The 23,247-nt window shown below is 39.8% G+C and overlaps 1 protein-coding gene across 2 annotated transcripts in view; it reads left to right on the top strand.

The window, feature by feature from the left end:
• Positions 1-23,247, top strand: part of LOC142318745 (beta-1,4-N-acetylgalactosaminyltransferase bre-4-like) — an 84,050-nt gene that overhangs the window by 6,095 nt on the left and 54,708 nt on the right. Inside the window, exon 1 of one of the 2 annotated variants that reach the window (XM_075355290.1) lies at positions 14,020-14,055. The exons of the other annotated variant lie outside the window; for it this stretch is intronic. Coding sequence (XP_075211405.1) covers positions 14,047-14,055 — 9 coding nt within the window. The 5' untranslated portion in view covers positions 14,020-14,046. Of the gene's footprint in view, positions 1-14,019; positions 14,056-23,247 lie in introns of those variants that run through there. 2 annotated transcript variants of the gene reach the window in all.

The raw sequence follows: 23,247 nt of genomic DNA, 5'->3' as shown, positions 1-23,247 counted from the left end.
GCCCTCTAAGAAACCTGAGGTTGCGTTTGTTAATAGGACGGAGGGTTCGACTGTGTCCAGCAGTCAGCTGAAGAGAAACCTCCAGGTTGCCCTTCGGCGTGACCGGAAAGGTCTTAAAATCAGTAATATTAACGAGACCGGCAAGGGATTAGTTGTGGTAGCGGATGACACGGAGACCGTTCAGGCAATTAGAGATTCCACGACGGTTAAGCGATTGAATGTGAAAATAGACCCGAAGAGAGCGCGTAGGCCCCGAATTACGGTCTATGATATCGACCGTAACCTGACCGACGAAGATATCTTGTTCCTCATTTGGGAACAGAACACTGATTTGAATGAAGCCGCCTTCCGGTGGTACTGCAGGTTGGTCTTTAAAAAGAATAGGTGTGATATCCCTATAAATAGGTGGATATACCCAGAAATATCACGGTCTCTTTCCGGTCTCTTTCAAAAATTTACGTTTGTAGGCAGACTATTTATCGATTTAAGGTCCTGGCGAGTAAAAGAGTACGCGGATTTCAAAAGTGTTTCAACTGCGGCAGATATGGTCACAGGGTTAAATTTTGTAAGTTTGCCTTGGTGTGTGCCTATTGTGGCGAGGAGGGCAACAAGCGTGACGATTGTTCGCATAGGTCCGAGGCTCCGGTCTGTGCTAGCTGCAAGAGGTTGCACAAAAACCATGAGCACCCAGTTGTTAGTAGGGAATGTGGCTGTTACGTAAGGACCGTTGCGCTGTACTTTAATTCCTTATACGGTTAGGTTCGGTCAACTAAATGTCCAGGGTGCTTATGTAGTCCAGGTTGAGTTAGGTGAGATTGCAGAGAAACGGAGCCTCGATGTTGTCCTTCTGCAGCACCCATATTAGGGGTGATCTGTCAGGCTTTCACAGCTGGAAAGAGTTTTGTATAGGGCATACCTATATGTCTGCTATTCTATGCAGGAAGTCGCTTGATAGTGTCTTTATTCGGCAGATTTCTGACGCGCATATTGTTGTGGTCAGTCTTGCAATTCGCGGACAGAACCTGTACGGTTGCGGACAGAACCTTATATATTTCCAATACATAGATACCACTGAGAAACACCTAGAGAGATGGGATAGGATCCTTCGTAATGTGGGTAATGGTCCAATCCTTATTGGTGCCCATGTTAATGCGAAGTCGCTTTCTGGCACAGTCGGATTACTGATCATGGCGGTAGCCTAATTAACAGTTTCATCGCGCAGCACAGTTTTGAGGTCTTTAATGTTGCAGACCGGTTGGACACTTACGTTGGTACGATCGGACTAAGGGCCTTTTCAGGTACAAATATTGACATCACCATTCGTAGGGACATCCCTGGCAGGGTCCTTGACTAGTCTATGGTCGACAATTGTTCTAGCGATCATCGGTTGATAATTTTTGAAATAGCGGATGAGCTGCGCGATGGCCATGAGGGACATTTTCCCATTTATCGGGGGGAGCTTCCTGCATAGGATGGCGGACTGGCCGAAATTCTCCTCTTTGTTGGAGTCCAGATTGCAAATCGTTTCTCGAGACCTTGAATGCCACTAACTTGAAATTCCACTAACGCTCTTGCCTGCAATTAGCAAGGTTTTTGAGAAGGTCTTTCATATGCGTATTAATGTTAGATTGTCTACTGATCATTTGCTAATGGACAACCATTATGGTTTCCGTCCGGGAAAGAGCACTGAGCATGCCGTACTAAAGGTGATGGATATAGCTTCCTCTAATCCATGTAAATATGTATTAGGGATTTTTTTGGACATATCCGGGGCATTTAACAATTTATGGTGGCCCTCTGCCCTGTTCAGATGCAGAAGCGTAAGTGTACACGAAATGAACTAGAAGTACTCTCAAGTTATTTCAGCCGTCGGACCGTTTTCCTGCGTGGTGACGGCGGCTCGGAGGTTCGTAAGAATTTAACTAAAGGATGCCCTCAGGGCAGTGTTCTGAGTCTCCTTTGAATCATTGAATTCGATTCTATGTTGCGTTTAAGGTTGCCATTTGGTTGACGTGTCGTTGGTTATGCTGACGACTCACTGCTACTGACTGAAGGAAATTCGCGTAACGAGGTAGTTCCGAGCTGCTCGTGCTTGTGGAGTCTCCAACACAAGATGATTATCAACCCAGAGAAAACCAATGATGTTTCTTAACATCATTCGTCGGGTAGCAGCCGATCGGCTGCTACCCGACGAATCCGGATCCGGATGGCTGGTCTTCCCATTCGGAACGTTACGACTCAAAATACCTGGGTGTTACTTTTGATGAGAATTTTCGGTTCAAGGAACATTTACAGTATGTAATAAAAACGGCCGCTGATCCCTTTTATGGAATTCGTAGTCATACATCCCGGTTGGGGGTTGAATTATCGTACCATGCGTATCCTTTACAAAGGTGTCAGCGAAGCTATTATGCTGTGTGCAGCGCCTTTCTGGGCTCACCGCAGGGCTTTTAGGTTTTGCGTGGACATTTTTCTGCGGGCCCAACTACTCCTCTTGCTGGCTGTTATAGGCGGTTATAGAACAGTCTCGCGGGAGGCAGTCCGTGTTATAGGCGGAGTAAACCAATAGATATCTTGGCTAATGAGCGTAAGGATGCTACATTTCCGAGGTAAATAACCTATTGATGTCAGAACGAAAGCAGGAGATTGAAAACCGGGGCCTTGCATCTCGGCAGGTCAGGAGGAACGTACCCCCCACAGGTCGCTACACACATGATACATTTCCTATAGTGTCTGATATAGATGCGATTTGATGGGTCTCCCCCAATCGGAATATCACACATTCTCTCCGGGCATGGTGCCTTTCGGACGAATTTGGCTAGGTTTCGTTTGGTGGATTCGAGTCAATGCCCGGATTGTGGGACTGATGATACAGTGGACCACGTCTTCTACGTTCGTCCCCGATACGAGGTCGAACGTTCACGTGTTGTTAGGGAACTTGAGAGAATACATTCCTTTCTGGATCTTCGTATTAACTAGATGATCCGCGAGGAGTGGTCTATGGTGGCCTCTTTTTTCCGCGTCCTTGCGGTGTCTAGGTCTGCAGAGGGAGTTTAATCGAGGTACTCGATCGTGGTAGGATTCCGGATGGCTAGAGTTTCGGTTTAGAGATTGGATTGGATTGGGTTGAAAGTAGGTGCACTGGCATCGTGCCACGGTTATATCGGTATTGTTTGTTTCGCTTTGCGGCTTCCGCTGGTGGGGATGGCCGCGCCACTGGGGTATGTTAACCCGTGCGGCTGGAGACGTGGCTTCCCTCCGCCGGGGACGGTCGTGATCGTGACTTTGTTATGTCACGTGAGATGGGACCGGGCGGGGGTGTGGGGTTTGTCTCCAGCTCCTGCACGTACCGGAATGAGGTTGCGTTCTCCTTGTTAGGTGACCTAAATTGGTCGATTAATTGGGTATAGGTCTGAATTTCTACGTTGCGTAAATCATAATTTTGATTGGTATGTGTGTGTAGCACTGATTTAACTTTAAACTCGTTCGTTTTCTGAAGTATTCACAGTCACGAACGGTATTGTCAAATCTTTACTAATCGCGGAGTTCGCCCTTCTGCGGTTTCGGTCAGTTAGTTTGGATGGGAAGATGTCCGTTTGAGGCCTACGTGAAGGCGAAATTTGATTTGTATTTTACTGATGCAGATGTCTACCGAGGGATTTACATCGGTGGCCTCCCGACCGAGGCCTGGCTGATGATTGTGATATGTAATCAGTCACAGAGTCTAAAGAAGACCTCCGGTAAAGCCCCTCAGGGCTTGGAACGGAGGGGGTGGTGTGGCGACCGGTAATGTTAGAAGCAAGGTGTCTTCCTTCTACGTGATTGGGATGCTGTGAAAGACATACGGAGACTGGTTTGTACCTCAGCCGGAACTACTAGGAAGAACCAAATGGTCGAGGCGACTACCCAGAAATCGGTGGTTACAGGGTGCCCGATAAAAGATGGATTGAACAATGGTGTCAGGACAGAAGATATGGCTGACTTTATTAAAAATAGTTGGCCCAGGAAGGGCTACCGTAACACGTACACAAAAATGCCGGATAGGAGTGAACCCCCTCCCACTGTTTAAGCAGGCAGTGACGAATGCCATCAAGGATGACCAAGTACAGTCAAGGACCAGAACTTTTGCTCTCCGAATACGCGATCTAGAGGGAGATATACAGGCGTAAGATGTAGTAAAGGGGCTTGGGGAGTTGGCCGGCCCTGAGTTACCTGATAATTTACGGATTACGATGCGATCCGGTTAAAGAGAGACGAAGATTGCAATTTGCAGACTGCCAGCCTCCTTGGCTGCGCACATAGTACAGAAGAGTGGCGTAATGATCGGCATGGTGTCACGCAGGGTTGACACAGTGGAGCAGCCCCTGCGGTGTTTCAAGTGCTTCGAGAGGATGCTGAGGGGAAGACAGGTCAGGCTCTCGCTTCAGTTGCGGAGCCGAAGGCCATAGAGCCACAGATTGTAAGGCGGCAGCAAGGTGCTTGGCCTGCGGAACCGAAGGGCATAGAACGGGCGCTTCTTCATGCCCTAGAGGACCCAGAAAAGAGACAGTTGATGAAAGCCGGGAGAGGACCGGCTGCACAGCCGCACGAAAATGAAGGTCATCCTGAATCACGCTAGGCTGACACATGACCTGCTGGCCGGATACTCATCGGAGGTGGGCGCGGATATTGCGCTCAGCTCCGAACCGTATTATGAAATCCGCCCTCGACCCGGATGGCTGCTATCCGGGGACGGGGGATCGGCTTTGTGGTAACGTATCCATACGTGATGTGCACCTCGATATAAGCTTCGTTCGAGCGACAGCATCTTCTTACATTCGTGTTATATGTCGCCGAATATTACGATCAAAAGATTTGAGGAGGCACTGACTGCTTTGGCCAGAGAAATTCTTACGCACCGTTCTGCTCTACTGGCGGGAGACTTTAACTCCTCGTCTACGAGTTGGGGCTCTGCCAGGACGGACGTCAGGGGAAGGATCTATTTCCGACAGATGATAAAGTCATATCTAACTGGGCGTAGGCTAGTTTGCTGCCTAGAGGATGGAACAAACAATCGAGCTTAATCTATACAGAAGAGTAACGCAGGGGTCGGTCCTCGGACCAACTCTCTGGGTGTTTTCTTATAACTGGGTCTTCCGCGTCCCCCTTTCGCCGGGGGTGACCCTGGTGGGTTACTCGAATGGCCTTGCTTTGGCGGCGGAGGTTGTCGCAGTTGGTTATTTCTTTAGGCCGTGAGGCAATATTTTCGAAACCATCGACGAGAGCTGTGAAAGCCGCTCGGAAGAATTCGAGTCGAGGCAATAATCTCCTCTTGGTAGCAGCACCAGTACACTTAGGGGTTTGCTAAATAGGAAGACAAGCCACCCAGTTCTGTCAAAACATCACGGGCCAAAGGAGCAGAGCTCCCAGGCCTGCCCCAGGCTTGCAAGCCTACAAGCGTGACGACTACCCGCAGCGAGCCACGGGCAGCTGGAGACCTGTATTCTCCTGTCACTCGTTGCAAGTCTTCACCGCTACTGTATCAAATGTGTGAAATCAGAGATCAACTCACAGTTACAGATTACGGCCTCCGCTCTAAAGGAGTGCGAGCAGGACTAAGGGTAAAGGCCCCTTTGCTCGTAACAGTGACTTGCGGCCAGGAGTCGTTGCCACTCTTTTCGCCGCGATGAGGCGGATGCTCGAACAAATTGAGCGCCAAATCCTCAATCCTAGTGAAAAGTGTATGAATCGTCTTAACAGTAAGGGCGCAAATCCGTTGTAACAGTTCTCAGGCAAGATTGTGAAACTGGGAAAGGTATACACTCGACCACCAGCTCAAAAATAGCACTGAAAAGACAACACAAACTTCTGTTCATGAAAAGAAACCAAAAGTTTGTCTTTCACAGCAGCGGTGAACTCCGAATAAATTTCCTTTATACTTTTTTTTACATTTTTATCCATGTTTTCCTGAGTTCCTTGGTTAGCTTTTCAAGCCGCCGGACCATCATTACCATGTCAAGGGGTATGTCTTCCTCCTCTGGAGAACTGCCTCACCTTCAGCCGTTTGGCTCCCTTCTTACCTTCCACAGTCGCTCTGGGGTGCAAGCCTTCCACCAGCGGATCTGATGTTACAGCGCCGGTGGCAACCGGGATGGGGACATCCTCCATTGCCTCCTGTCTCGACGTTGTAAGCTCAGGGGGGACTTCCAGTCGAGTAGTAGCTTGACTACTACCAAGCTATCGCTTAAATCGATAACTCCAGTAAATAATATAATTATAATCGGTACTGAAAAATAATATTTTATTTAATATTCTCTCACGAGATAAGATAACATAATATTATTAAGTATTGTCCATTAACTAATAAAAAAAGGCAGTGTTATCGATAGATAACAAAATGAAATAGCCTCTATTGCCAGAGGCAATAAAGCTGAAAAAAAACAGAATAAAAAGTAAGTCCGTTAATAATCAAAAAATTCACAAGACGCTTCCGTTAAAATTCTACCAATCAATCCCATCGTCCGTACCAAAAAAATTCACTAAAAAAAAAAACCAAAAATGATAAAATCGCGGAGCAAACGAAGTACATGTCCACACTGTGCGAGTTCATCCGCCCGACTAATGTTACTTCATAGCGGCTTGTCTCGACTGGTAGCGGTGGACTCATGTTTCGTCGCAGGTGACGATCCGACTCAAAAATGCATCACCTTCTTTCGCAGACCTTTTTGTAATCCTTTGACAGAACTCCAAACATCTCAACTTCTGATCTGCAGTCAAAAGGCAAGGGACCCATCTAGCACACATTTTACGGAACGGTAGGTCGTTTGTGATAATCGCTTGTAGCTTCCATAACTTATTCCGACCTGTTCTGTAACTTCGGATACTCTCACCTGTTGATCGTTTTCAAGAATGTCTCGAACCGCGCGAATGTACTTTGTCTGTAATGCTGGTCCAAGGACGGCGATCGTGTTTCTGATTTTCCACTCGTTCCCATTCTTCCTTGAACTCTTTATGCCAGGCAAACGCACGAGTCCTTGACATTGTTTGGTCCCCAAACTGTGCAGTCAATCTCCGGAGAATTTCCGTCGCTTGAACTCCTTCACGAGCAAGAAATTTTATAATTATGCGTTGTGCAATGGAGGGTTGTACCTGTTGCTCCGACTTTGTAAGCGTTACTGACGAATTGATTGGGAGTGTGGAGAACCACAATTCCTAATGATTCCACCCAAGCATACGAAAAGCGTGAGCCCAGTTCTACCAACGGTAGGCGCTCAGAAACAAAGTACAGTTTATGTTTGATTTACCCTCGTATAAACCCTTGCTAGTTAGGCAGTAATATATATATAGATATGCTGTTCTTCAGGTCTGTGCTAATTCCGCTTGGACAAGCTATACTTTGTTTTGACATGTTAGTTTATATTCCCTGTAATTTGCAAAAAAATTGTAATATGTTACTACAAGGAGCTAAACATTCTCATCACAGCTTTAAATTATTGTAAATATAGTATTAATAAATTACCGATTAAAAAGATTGACAAAAGTACAGGAACAGAGGAAGAGGAAAGGATTAGGAGCTAGGTTTTTTTTTCAGTGGTGTAAAAAAAGTATACAGCCATAAATCCAGTTTTTTTGTTGAAGGTAATAATTCAGGGAATTCGCTTAATTTACGCATTAAGAAATTTTCTATAGGGATAATGAATTGAAAATAATGGAAGGCATCAGAGTTATTTCCCTTTAAATCTTTAGAAAATCCCTTTTTTCCTTATAAACAACTTACTCAACTTTTTTTTACAGTCTGTAAAAAGAGCTTAATTTTATTTATTTAGTAGTAAATTGTACTATTTATTGAAATGCGTTACAAAGCTTTAAACATAACAAAATGTTATGTATTTGTACAAAATCAGCAAATTAAAATATTGCACGAGCATGTAATGTTCTCGTACTGATATAAAATAATGCAGAGGAAACTTGCTTAAAATTAATGATGGATTAATTTTTGTAAAAGTTTTACAAATTAATGTAACAAATTAAGTTCAGTTTATGGATCAGGGAGTGATTGTAGCAAACATTCAGTTTGTTTTATTACTGATGTGACTTAAATCGTTTTTGGAAGAATTATTCGATTTATAAACCGGTAAATGCTACGGACTGTTTTACTTTATAGATCGTGGTGCAAACTTGTTGCCGGTTCAGGTGTAAATTCAGGGAATTCAAACTATATCATTTAATCATCTGAACTACAGTAGTCATAGCAAAAGATGCAGGAGAGGAAACTGTAACAAACGCTGATATTTGTCGGTCGGATTTTGACCTATAAGGATCTGAGCTATAAAATTGTTGAGGAGATTATTAAAAGGGCAAAAGAAATCGAAGACATAAGTGAAGGTGACGAGGATTTAGAATGAACCAGCGATTTCGTTTGCGGCATCATTTAACGACTTGAAAGTTAAAAAGATGTGCTACCTGATAAGGTTCGTATTGTGTGAACTTTATTTAACAATAAAATATAAAACTTTTGACACCTACCGCATTGCTGTGGGAAACTAACGTAGAGATATATGGTATACCGGCCAATTAAGTCTCCAAGCGCTTTAATATGGTGGACAGGTACTTGCTGGCATTCAGCGACCTAGGCGTGGCAGCGAATTGCTGTCTAGACGAAGTAAATTTTAATTTATGGATGTCATATATATTTTTAGTAATTGACGGGGTGCGCCTACCCGTTTTAGTAAATATATGACAAGCGAGTGGTTGGGACACGTAAGCCGGTGGTGTATGGTACGGCGCTTAGTCCGCTCACGCTGTTAGGTAAGCTCTAGGAGTTATCTAGGACGCTGGTCGCTAAACTGTTTGGAGGCTCAGTAGCCGTTTGTCACACAGACATTCGGTCTTTGCTTTAGGGCGACCGAATGGGGTGGAGGCGGGAGAAATACCAAGCAAACCATATCTTTTGCTAACACGAAGCAAAAGAAAGGTATTGGATATTTAAAAAACTTCTGAATCCTAGTTGGAACTGATAAGGTTTTTTTATTATTTCCATTAATTTTAGTACTAGATCTACGCAGTATATAGATATGGTTCTCACGTTCTTACTTTTACGTTCTGTAACTTCTTTTAGTAATTCAATTTGTTTTTACATTCGCGTAATTTACGCATCCAGTCATTTGGTATTTCTTTGATCGCGGATATGAGTGAAGCGAATAGGTGAAAGTGGTATATGAGTGTATACGAATACAAGGCAATATTTTCATTCTCATTTATGGGTAGTGCGAACTTTTTTCTGCGTTCTGTTTTGCTATTTATATTGTGATCTATATGGTTGCACCATAAAAGTGTCGTTCTTATTAAGAATAATGTTGATCGTTTAAAGAATCCGCCGTCAACTATATCTTATTCAACTGATTAACATTAAGATAAGGAAGTACGTAATAAAAGATAAAAAATTCTATTAATTATGATAATATTTATATCATTTTCACTGACGATTTTATAACATTAGTCAGTCAGGGCTCCACCCTCTGGAACCCCCCCCCTCACCATCTGTGTTAATTGTCCCCATACTTGTGAGAATAGTACTGATAAATTACAATAAAAGTTTGTTCAGTTTATAAAAAAAAAACTATCAGTGTATTTGTAATTTCTTTAGAATAACAGTTTGGTCAGCATAGAACTCGAAATTTTACAATTTGTTTTGAATCATCATAAGTATGCGTGTTTCATAATAGTCCTCCACCTTAAAAATAGTAGTTGTAGCTATTTACCCGACCGTTAGGGTAAAAAAGTGTTTTGCACGGTTCTTAGCATTACCCGACAAAAACGAGAATGTGACCGTACTAAGTTTCTCATTTTTTATTTTATTTTAATTTTATGGTCCTTAGTAAAGTAACCGGAGGCAGATACAGCCACCCAGTAGCGTCGCACACATATTAACAGTAACAGTGGCTGCGTTAGTTGCACCGCCGCACCTTTAAAGGTACTTTTATCGATAATCGAAAGAGACAAAGAAACTTTTTTTTTTAAAGTTTAATTTCAAATATTGCAAGTTATCTCCGAATTCAATTTGACCAACGGTTTGGCCATAGTAAAGTTTAATATCGGCAAGGAACATTGAGGATCCTACAGCCTGCAGACCGCCGTGTTTGCTTAACAGCTTCTCTAAGCTGTTTGTAAAGCTTCTTGTTAAACGACCGCAATCAGAGTTGGAAACAAGCGGTGGCCTAAATGACAGGCAGTATGGTTTCAGAGCAGGCCGTTCTTCGATCGACGCAGCTAATCAAGTTATGCGTCTGGCGGAGCGGGTGGCTAATAGCACCTGACGGACTACAAGGATCCCTGTAGTGATCCTCCTGGACGTCCAGAATGTCTTTAGTTTTGTGACCTGGGCGGCTATCTTCGGTGCGCTTAAGAACAAAAGCATAGCCCCTACCTCCGTACGATATTACAGAGATACTACAAAACAGAAAAGTCATATAAGAACTAGATGAACAGAAGATTCCGTTCGATGTGCAGTCCGGGGTTCCACAGAGTTCGGCGGTTGAACCTACCCTGTGGAACCTTGTCTGTGACAGGGTACTTAGTCTGCAGTATCCGGAGGGAGTGTCCGCCATACGACGGCGATCTGGCGCTCGTCGTCGCTAGGTACGAGGGGGAAATAATCTCAAAGGCAAACCGACTATTACCTTGGTCGACCAGTGGCTGCCAGGACAGGGTTTGGTTTTGGTTCCCCTGAAAACCAGGGCGGTTATGTTGGCCGGTAGAAAGTGGCTGGAGCCTCTCTGTTTCACGATCAACGAACACGTTGTGGTGCCTGAGAACGAGGTGAAGTACCTGGGCTTCTGGCTTGACCGGCGTTCAATGCGCACATCGGTCAAGTCACAGTGTTGGTTGAGACGACCGCCCGAGCTTTGAGTACTCAAAGCTCGGGCACTCGCATATCATCGCTTCAATCCTCCTCTATGGGATCCCCGACGGGCAGAAAGTCACGAACGCGGCAAGAAACAGATGTAGGTTAAAAAGAGTCCAGAGACGCATGGCGATACAAGTCTGTTCGACGTATAGGACAGTGTCTACAGAGGCAGTCTTAGTCTCGGCGGGCACACCACCATCGAACTGCTGGCAAAACAACGGTTTGAGACATATTGGAATATAAACAGGAAGATAGCATATGACCAGGAACGATGGCAAGAGCGTTGGAAAGCCTCACCTACTTGAACGTGGACTTGTCGGTTGATTAGGGAGGTCAGGCCGTGGATCCTTAGGGGATTCGGTGAGCTCGGCTCCGAGCTCACTCAGATCCTGACGGACCACGGCTCTTTCTGGAAACTCGTGTGTGTACTGGGGAGGTCTTGATGACGCAGATCAAACGGTCTTTCACTGCCCGAGATGGGAGATACAAAGGAGTACCCTACGCCACCTGGATACATTAACACCAGATAATATCATGCCGATAATACTGCGGGACGAGAGGTCCTGGGACTCGATCTTCACCGTGGTCTGCAGCATTATTCTTATCAAGGAGGCTGAGGTGAGGATTGTAGAAAGACCATGAGAAGACCTAAGCATCAAAACCTGTCGCCTATAACCTAGGTGAAGAACAGACCGGTGAGCGAGGGGGGTTAGTCAGCCCTCTCCGGAGCTGTGGTTCCTCTGCACTTGTGCGGATAGGCTACGGCGATGATGCACGGGGACTTGTGATTTCGTGAGCTCAACGGTACCCCCGGGGCTGAGTAAGTTTAATTGCGGGTCCGGCCCTGGGAGGGGAGTCTTGAAGTCGAGGTTTAGTCGGTAGAACGCAGGCACACATACGCACACTTATAACATCTTGCGGAATCTGTTGCGATCCCGACACTCAGTGCTTAAATGATCTTCCTCAACCGAACATAATTCGGTTGTTATTGCTACACGCCATTAAATCTGACATCATTTTGAGACTGAAACATTTCTTAACGGTAATAGTCTAGTGTTCTACATAATGACAACACTTTCTCCAGTCGTCTGTAGTAATGATTTCACATTTTGATTTACAGCTTTTCATAACCGTCAGAAACGTAGTGTTATATGACATGTAACCCGGTTTTTGACTTAAAAGCCAGATTAGTTTTACGGGACTAAAATCCGAGTGATAAGGTGGTAAGCGTAACACAGCATATTCGTTTTTAAATTATTCATCCTGTTTTTTGTATTAACTAAAACTTCACGGAGGATATGTTACGCGTTTATTGCAATCATCGTACTAATTCTCGAATCGCTGAGCTTTTTTAACCTTTATTATCAGGGTGATCGTTATGCTTTTCAAATAATCGATAGATGAAGCTGTATAAAAATAAATAAATAAAAATGTTATTTGATTTTCATACGATTATGTAAAAAAACGTTTTGCTTAACTTTATATTATTTAATTTTTAAAATAGTGATTATTAATTATTTATTTTATTTTTTTAATTAAATTTTCTTTATTTGGCGTTAATATTTAAATTTTATTTACAGCCGTTGTGATTTTTTAAATTTTGTGAAATCAAATATAGCATTTTTGTTTATTTTCTTTCGTTATGTTTTTGCTTACTTTTTTTTATTAATTGGATAAGAATAGCGATTCATTCTGATTTGTTTTTATGATTTTCACAGAATTGAAAATTGTTAATTCTACCGTACAGACCTAATGAAATAATTTTTTTACTCTTTATTTTATTTTTTATTTTTTTGTAATACAGTGGAACCCGCTAATAACGAGCTCTGTTCAAAAGAGAACTTTGTTGTAACGAACAAGATTCTGGAATTTTTTATTTTCCATCTCATTAATGATAAATTAACTTGCTTTTAGCGAGGTATCGATGCATCATAAACTTTGTTATTACGAGCATTTTCATCTTTTAAAATACTGTAATTAAAAAACTTACATAACCGTATAATCTCGACGCAAGGGAAATTCCATTTCTTCGTTTACGAAATATACGTTTACATTTTATCTTAGGATTGTTCAGGTAAGGTGTGAAGGGTGAACAGAAAGGTTTGTAAGAGAACGTTGTACAGTACGTGCAGTACGAGTTTCATTGCGGTATTACAAAGGCTGATAGCTACGGTATTTTAATTACTCGGGTTTTTCTTCGTGCAAAATTTCAGGTAAGACTTGAGGCCAAACAATCATCCGTCAAAACCGCCCAAACAGGTTCATCGAACTCTATAGCACATTTTAAACGATTTAAGTGAAAGTCTAAAGAAGAGCGCGGTTAAAGATACATTTTAACCTGTCCTACCCCAGCTGGTAAATTCAGTAGTCGTAATTTTCAGTTTAAAAATACAGTACCACAGAATCGGTTAAACAAAAACAGTATTGCGTTAAAGCGATCGATCGGATACTTAGTAGCCAAATACCGTATTGTATTTGGCTGCAGTAATACTGTAGTCGCGTTATCGAATGCGTTTTCATTTTAGTATTTCTTGCCAAAAAAAAAGTACAGTGTATTTTTAAAAACGTGTTCTCCATTAACTCCGGTTCATTTATAACGAACGATGTCGGGCGTCAAAAGAAAACAAATGTACGTGAATGAAAATCCAAATTATTCAAGAAGTAGAACGAGGCCTATCAAATTCAGATGTTTGCAAAAAACATGGACTTTTTTCATCCTTAAAAAATCTACATTCTACAGAAATTCTGACTGATGAACACGTTATTACCGAGGTAATTCGTAGTCGTACAGGTGATAGCGAAGCTGAAACTGAAAATGTAGATGAATATACTACTCTCCCGGTCGTATCAGCGATTGACGCCAAAGAATGTTTTAAAAAATTAACGGAGTTTAGTGAGAGTAATAATTTACGTGATGGATTTGTAGAGTACTTGAATAAACTACAAAATTGTTTTGACAATTACAGCTACAAGATTGTTAAACAAAAATAAACGATTATTTTAAGGCTAATTAGTTTGTATGCGCGATTAAGTTTTGACGTATTCTGTTAGAATGAAGAAAAAATAGATAAGAATAATTTTTTTAGATATAATAAATACAGATTGTGTGTAAAAACTTGTGATAGAAAGTTTTGTGTGGTGTTCATTTGTTACTTTCCTCGATGATTTTGGTAAGTTTTACTACACATTTATTAGCAGTTTTTTTCTAATTCATTGAACGCTAACAGTGTAGGTTAAAAACAAAACATATTAGCGTCTAAAGATTGTATTACATCTAAATTTTATTTGTTAACCTATAAGTCACATCGATATTATATTTTATAACAGCTTCTTATGTATATAGTTTATTTTTTTTGTATTATCATAAATATTGGCGTAAACATGTACGGTTACGAGCCGAACGCTCGTATGTAACCATCATATTCGAATCGGCATCTTGAATCTCCGTATAACCAAGTTTTATTGTATTTTCCTTTTCTTTTACTTATAAAAATAGAAATCTGTTATCCTGTGCTAGCTATTACGTCAAATGTGGATTTTGTAGCTTCGTTATCGACAGAATTCGTAGTAAATTAACATATACTGTCAAGCCTTAAAGCTAACTAATTAAATTTCACCACAGTGTTTACTTAAATTCAGAAATGTTACTCGATCGCGCCCGAAAAAGTCTCAGATTCGTCCAATATTTATTAATTTAAGCAAATTTTATGAAATTAATTTTTTTTCCTTCTGTTAAATTAGAATATATTTAATCCACAGTCTTGAACTTTTATTTGATAATTTTTATGCTGAAATGTGCTGTTTTATGTCATTTCCGAAGGGCCTGTTCAACTTTTTTTATTTTTTGACTGACGAATTGATTCACTTATATTAAAATGTATCTTTTATTTAAATTTGTATTTTTTGAAGTACTCGATATCCAGTAGTCCAAATTTCCCATTTTTGTTTGCTTTTTATTAATATTATTTTTACCACTTTTTAACGCTTTTACATGGAGCGATAACTATCGTCGATAGTTGTAGAATCAAAAAAAAAAAATCTAAAAATTATTGAAAACCCATAACTGCTCTTGTGAAATATATGTTTTTTTTTTTTTAATTTCGGTAACGGCGACCGAGAGATTTAAAAATTTTAACAATTTATGTATGTATTTGTATATGTCGCAGGGAAATTATGAAAACTGAGATTTGATCAAATCGCTAAGGTTGATTATCAATTCACGGAAGATGTTAAATTACAACTCCGTGGGGCGATTTCCCTAAAGAAAGTAAGCGATTTGTTTAAATCCCTTAATTGTTTTAGTGAAAAGATGAAATAATATTGTTTAGATATTAAAAGTATTTATTTAGTAAATCATGCATTATTAAATGTAGAGTAGGTAAGACAACAATAGTCGTTAAAATTATTTATTCGAAACTAATTAACAAAAGAAATAGGTACTTAAGCTGATATTTTTAAAAACAAACGGTTATTTTTAGTGAATATAATTAATAAATAATAATATTTCATTCATTTTTATTATAACACGTGGATTTGTGGCATCTCGACTTACAAAGTACGTTACTTTTTTTAAGGCGCATATTTTTGTTTTCCATTTTTTTCTATTGTTCACAGGAGCACTTCTTAAATCCTTGACCTCCAAATAAGGATAATTTTCCTGCAATCTCATACAGATTTAGGTTAGTTCGTGGAACTGAAAATGTAAAATCTAATAATTTTAACTAACCTAAAACCTTTTTCCTGTTTAGCCTCCGGTAATTACCTTTCAGATAATGCTTCAGAGGATGATATGTATGAGTGTAAATGAAGTGTAGTCTTGTACAGTCTCAGTTCGACCGTACCTGATATGTGTGGTTAATTGACACCCAACCGCCAAACAACACCGCGGTATCCACGATCTAGTATTCAAATCCTTGTAAAAATAGCTGGTTTTACTAGGACTTGAACGGTGTAACTCTCGACTTCCAAATCGGCTGATTTGGAAAGACGCGTTAACCATTAGACCAACCCGGTGGGTTTACCTAATAGAATTAGATAATCATTTCAACACAGTTGGAGAAGGAAGCTCATATTTTTTAAGAGACCCATTATTGCCCACACAATCGCCGATACGATCCGAAATATTTTACATATTTTGCAAGATACGATCTTGCAAAAATATTTTACAGATTTGTATAGTGAAAGTTTGTAGAGATTGGGAATTGTATATACAAATGGCATAGTCAGTGTTTTCAGATGATTTCTGTAAAGTAAAAAAATTAATTTCTTGCTGTTTAAACTAGTTTTCTACAAAAATAACTTGAAACTTACAGGCTTAAGTTTTAGATTTAACAGTTATGATTTTTTTTAAACTATTATTTACGAAATTATATCGGTTCAAATTTAGGTGTCTTCTTTTGTTAGCCAGACGATAGGTAGAACGGTTCAGTAGATTCAATTGGTTTTTACGCTTATTCTTATAAAACCTTTTTCCTGTTTAGCCTCCGGTAATTACCTTTCAGATAATGCTTCAGAGGATGATATGTATGAGTGTAAATGAAGTGTAGTCTTATACAATCTCAGTTCGACCATTCCTGAGATGTGTGGTTAATTGAAACCCAACCGCCAAAGAACACCGGTATCCACGATCTAGTATTCAAATCCGTGTAAAAATAACTGGCTTTACTAGGACTTGAACGTTGGAACTCTCGACTTCCAATTCAGCTGATTTGGGAAGACGCGTTCACCACTAGATCAATCCGGTGGTTAATCTAAAACCACCTAAACTTAACTTAAACCTAATAACTTAAATGTAAAACCTAATGTGTTCCTGTGGAGGGGAGTGGTAACAAGCGAAACATAGAGCCGTGCGTGTCCTGACTTGTTTATTTCATATTTTCATTGAAACACTTGAGTGATTTAATCAAATAACTTACTTTCTTTAGGAAAATCACCCCACAGAGTTGTAATTTTAACATATTCTGTGAATTAATCATCTACCTTAGGGATGTGATCAACTCCGTTTTTATCACTTCCCTGCAATATATATATATATATATATATATATATATATGTTTTTAATAGTATTATTAACAGAATCTGTTTATTCTCGTTTTATGAAGTTGTTGCAACTATTAATCTGTACGGTTTATTTTAAATTTCATTTCGCGTTGTTATTCAATAGTAGCAGGAAACATGGGAAAATTATGTAAAGGACAAGCAGGTCGGTGATGCAGTGCTCGCGGTGAAGGATGTTGTTAACAGTGTTTTACATTTCTGATTCGCTCTACGATATGTTAGTTTATGTTTGGCGTATATTTAATCTATAAAATATTTAACGCTTAATATTTTTCAGCAACGATAATGCTGAAATTATTTATATGTTTGCTAGTTTTTATTTTCTTTATTTTGTACAACATAAATGGTGTAACTGGTTGCGATAGGTATTGTAGATGCGTTTTATTTTATCCGTGATTATTTTGATGTTCAAGGAATAGGCGTACGGTTTTTTTTGTTTAATAGATTATCTAGTTAAAGTATACGTACTTTGACAGTAATGAAATTATCGTCGTTGCCAATATGATGCTAGGATGATCGTCCCAGTTGATATTCATCTTGCTGTAATCTATTGCTGGCATTTGTTGCTCTTCTAATGTAATATAGTAGGAATTTTATTTAGCAAATTGATATTCAGGAAATTTCTAACTTTCTTTTTTACTTTTATAATTCATCGTTCACGACTCTGTGTAATCAACCTCACTGTGTAGTATACTACGTTAGATTTTACTCTTACAGAAACGACCAAATTTTTTTAATAACTCGAAAAATTCTACCTACTTCAGCAAAGCTAGATACGAAATGCAGTAAGTGTCTAGTTTCAGTAAAAATGAAAAGTAAATTGTGGAGTAATTTCCCAATTTTAAAGAACGAATATTTAAAAACTTTACAGAAAGCTTTTTTACAAATAAAAAAAACAGAGAATATATCTTGGCTTAAACACCATTAAGAAAATTTCAATTCTTAAACAATGTCATTTTGATGTATTCATTTATTTACCTCTAATTAATAAATTTGAATTTCCTACAGAAATATTTTGTTTGTAATTTACATAATCGTTTCAATCAAAAAAATTTCCTCAAGTATTGTTTAAAAATTGCACTTTATATAAGTTTCCCGCTTCCGTGTTCAATTTTATTTTTCTATCGCAAAAACATTTCCACGCCACAAAGTACGAAAGGTTAAACAATTTAATCGTATTTTCTCAAGGTAAAAGATTGGTCCAGCGGTTTATTAATATGTCTTTCTTCTTTCTATGAGAGAATTACTAATAAAGTTGAAATTTCACTTTTGGTAATTTTTTTCATGAGGTAGGGATGGCGTACACAGTTTGAGAAAATATGATCGATTTAATCATATTTTGGTTTCATCCTTCCAGGACCAATAGTTTTTTAGTTATGATTTTTTTCTGTAAATCCGTATTGTGCGCACGGTAAAACAAATGGTCGCCACAGGTAAACTGCTTAAATAAAAGAAAGAAAAAAAGTTTTAAGCTCCTGAAACATATAGGAAAAAAGTCGGTAAGTTTCATCTTTTTTTGGGACACTTCTAATGGATTGACCCGATACCTGTTTTCCTGACATACAGTTAATAACGATTACACTGTTGTTGATATATTGTGATTCCAGGTAAAGGTTCATTAAAACACTTATTTTATGAATTCGTTCCTTAACACGATTTGTTCATTATGTGATAATTTCGGATTAAGAAGCGTTCTATGATGAATAAGAGAAACTTATTTTTAAAACCGAAAGTTTTGTAATAACGTTATTTGTAATTGTTGCGACGTCGACGGGACGCCGTTGGTCAACAGCGTTGCGGTAGATTTCAGATCGAGGATGGACTTTATGTGTTCATAGGTGATTAATGAAGACAACACCTTGTTGATTACTGAATGATCGTTTAATTGTACGCCGTCTTAGAGGTTTAAAAGAATTTTGTAACTTATAACTTAACTTTAAAGATAGCAAACATCCGCTTTGGGTCAGGTATGACTGATAAGACGCTACGTACATTCCTCGAGGCGTAGAGTGGCGTGATGATCTGGTGACCATATTTCGCTGTGGCCACCGCTAGGTTTCAGCACCCGTAGGGGGTGAAAACGTAACGGTAATAAAGTATTGTATTTATATATACTATTAAATAGTTTAATAAAAGTGTTGCGGCTTTATTTATACGTTTATAATTTCTTTTTCTTTGTAGTTTTAGGTGTGGGTGTTTTTTTTTTTTTTAATATTATATTTATACTATTAGTCTTTAAATTAAAGCACATAAAAGTTACGTAGAAACTTAGTCAAAAATGTTTAAGGCAGTCTATCTGAGCTAGAAGAGTCAACCGAATTTAAGCGCATAGTAGCACGCATTTTTACCAAAAATTCATCTCTTTTTTCGGTTTTTAATTTTCCTTATTAATAATTTAATTTATCATATTTTTAAAATAAAGAGGTGCTCCATCTAATAAGTGAAAAAATATGATCAGTCTTTTGTTATATTTACCCTAACCCATTATAAAGAAAATAAGTTAAAATTAAAAAGTTATAAAGAAAATAAAAGTATGAAAATTCGTGTAGGTACCCGACAAAAATGATTCCAGTTGTATCTAAATATTCTTTTACTATTACTCTATATTAACAACAAAAATAATAATAATAATAATATACTGTTACTATTTTCATTATTTTTTAATTCGTATGTATTTATTTTTACGAAAGTAAAAGTAAGCAGACTATCAAACAATTTATGTTATAGTTATTAACATATAACAGATTAATAGTAATTTAATTAAAATATTGGAAGCATTATCTATACAGCAAGAGGAGAAATCTTTAAAAGGACTTATTGTTACAAAAGCATTCTGTAACTGTAATATATAATCTTTAAATCTATTGACCTATAATAGATTTTACGCATTAAATTATGATGTTACATTATATTACGTTAAGGTAATTTAGGTCTCATAATTTTTTAATTAAATGAGAAATCTTATCCGAATTGGATTTAATTAAACGCGGTGTTAAAAGTAAAAGAAAAAACCATTTTTTGTTGAAAGTATAAATACACTAAAAAGCTTTTTCTCCGTCGTTTTCCCCGCCTCTTGGAGCCGGATTCGCGACTAAGCATAAGTTCACCTCCAAGGGTGCCATCGCCTCAAACTACCTTGGAAGAGCACAAGGTCTCGCCCAGGCAGCCGGGACGCGGTCTTCCTCGCTTGTCATGCCTCAAATTAGGAGATTCCAAAAGGTTCCCCTCACCGGGATACCGGTCTTAACGCCTCGCCTCTAACGGAGATCCCCCGCCGGGTCTATGGTCTTACTTTTCCCCCAACGGCACTGTACCCGATCATCGAAGATGAGACGCCGGAGTCTCCCACCCCTCCCGGATGAGGCTGTCCTTTGCAGATGCCACAGCTACGCTGTGGTATCTGCAAAGGACAGCCGCATATTCAGCTTCATACTCAGCTGCATATTCATGGTGCTGGCATAGGCGGGACCACCTTACATTCTCGTCCTCCGGGTGCATGTCTGTGCGATCTACATGACAGGCAGCGAGGTTCCTGTGTGCAGTCCCTCTTCACGTGGTCGGCCATACCGCAGGCAAAACAATGACCACTTCGGTCTGGACCAAGACAAAACTTGGCCCTATGTCCCGCACCCCAACACGGAAAGCAAGGGTCATCTGAGGCACGTCGAATCACCCGGCAGGCCACCCAGCCAAAGCGGATGTGCTCGTCGCATTTCTCCGCAAGAAGAGGTGGCACGGTGAAAGTGACCACCTATTTTGACCCGTAGGCCGGCCGCACGGACAAAATTTCCACGGACACTGACTCCCCAATGGCCTTACGAAGCTCCTTCATGAACTCATCCCTCGTTGTAAGTACGTCTAAGTCATTGACAACAACACGAGTCCTGTCACCTTTCCCAGTTAATGCCGCAGTGGTGCCCTCGACCTTCTCCACAGTTCTGCAACACCACTGTCAGCACGCACCCGGAGATGTAAATCTTTTCCCTGACCCTGCCTTGCGGATAAAGCTCCCGTCTCCCCTGGTGACACCGCACCCTTTACGGAGCGGAGGAGATCTACATAGGTCTTTCCCCCTACCTTCTACCTTAACTACAACCGTTGCGGTCGGTGGACCCGGCGGTATCTTCTTGCCTTTAGATGGCTGTGTAGATGTTAAACTGAAGAGATGAATAAAGTGCTTCGTCCCCATCCGCCTAGACTGGTACTCTACAGAGCGCCGCAAAATCTGACCTGAACGCCCCGAAGATCCAGAAAAGCAAACCGGGTGATCTCGTACCTCCTGCAACACACGTGGAACTGATCTGCATAATACCGAAGTCACTCCACGGTCCCCAACCGCCGTATCGGTCACAATAGTGTAGTCCGTCTGGTCACGATCAATGGTACTGCCGCTGTCGTCTGCAGATAAATCACGGGCAGAAGACTGTACAGCTAGGACCTGTCCCGCCTTCAATCTTCCCGTACGGATCCACGGGCCTTGCGATAAATCGCACATGTCGCGAGTGATCGACGCCAGCAGCCACATCGAAAATCCACGATTATGAAAATATTCATAATGACAAAACAAATATAATGAAAAATCCACCCAGTTCATGTCTGGACATGGATGTTTTCGAGACTACCTGTACAGGATGGGCAGATGCCATACAAGTCGCTGTCACGATTGCGGCGGACTGGATACAGCAGAGCACATAGTATTTTTTGCCCTAGATAGCGCAATTTCCGCGTAGTGCTCGAGGGTCGGGGTGTGGAGAGGGCCATCAATATAATCGAGGTAATGCTCAGCGATAGCGACAAGTGGGAGTGTGTCTCGGCTACGATCGCATCGATGATACGAGAGAAGGCCGATGAAGAGAGGCGACGGCAGGATGAGTTGATGCGAATTTATGGAGGCTTGGATCAAGGAATTTTATGATGGGTGATCAAGGGAGGCCAGCTTCTGGGGGTGGGCGGCGGGGGCTCCTCGGAGTCGTCGCTCGTCGATCGCCTCCTGGGGACGCCTTTCGGTCACACGGATTCGGATAGTGGAGTGCCTGGGTGATCATGCAGGGACTGTACATACCGTATGGCTTAGATCCGGTCCCTGCATGGTAGAAGGGGAGGTTTTTTAGCTGGTGAGAGCCCCGCGTACTGCCGTCAGTGCGGACCTGACGGCGGGTGGCAGAACTTTTTCCTCCGTTACGGAAAGAAAAAAAAAACTTGTCCAGTTTAAAAAACATAATAAAATTAGTTTATTATATTGACGCTTTTAATAAGAAATTTATAAGAATTATCAAAGAAAGAAGTCTACTAAAAAGAATGGAGTTTATTATTGATTCTTATATTGGCAAAATAATGTCAATAATGTTGTTTTTAGAAACTGTCGGTTATGCTATGAACGGGTTTATGGAAATGGGGAAAAACAGATTCACAATTTATATTAGAAACGCTCATCAAAAATAAGCCGAAAGAAAAGTTGGAATCGGTAATTGGAAAAGTAAGATTATTAGAGAATAAGAGATAGGATTCTGAAGAAGGATTATATTTAATTGATCGTTAAAACTTTTCGTATAAAGGAAATTTGAAAATATCGAGAGTTGTTATGTTTCTTACTGCTAGTTGGAGAAGGGGTTGATACGTAAAGTAGGAAAATAGATTTAAATGTTAGATAAATTAGATCATTTAAAATTAAGGTGAACGCCGAATAAAGATTTAGTATGTGTTTCGAAACTAATTAACTAAACAGCGCTTAAAATATTTTGTTACTTTTAACAACCTCGATTTTTTTGGTATTACTACATTATGCTCCAGGACATCATTTTTTTAATGTTTATTCACTTCTTTTACTTAATAATTGTATAATTAATATATAATTGTAAAATTAATTGTTATATTATATTATTTAAAGATAAAATTTAATTATAACAATTGAAATAAATTTTCTATCTATTTAAGATTATAATAATGTATCCGGAATGAAAACAGGAATGAATTAAATTTTCATCTTTTGGATCATATATACTCATATATTAGAAATTATAGTCATATATATATATTTATAACATAACACATGCTATCAATTTTGCCTTAATAATTTTCAGTGTATTTACTTGTACACGTGCTGCATAGAGCGGTATTAGCTCTGCAAATTTATAGATTATTACAGTTTCTGTTTCGATACTTGTAAATTTTACTACCCCTCGTTTTTAAGTGTAAGGTGTGCGGTTCGGTTTTATAATTAATATCTTATCTATATAATCTAATAAGATCTCTCCATCGTCTCCTGTTGTAACTAAATCTGTCTCTTGTCGATAAAGAACAGAGCA

Source organism: Lycorma delicatula, chromosome 1 (genome assembly GCF_047948215.1).
Source record: "Lycorma delicatula isolate Av1 chromosome 1, ASM4794821v1, whole genome shotgun sequence".
In the NCBI taxonomy this organism is placed as follows: domain Eukaryota; kingdom Metazoa; phylum Arthropoda; class Insecta; order Hemiptera; family Fulgoridae; genus Lycorma; species Lycorma delicatula.
The sequence above is the reverse complement of the archived record's forward strand: the minus strand, read 5'-3'. Positions and strand labels throughout refer to the sequence as shown.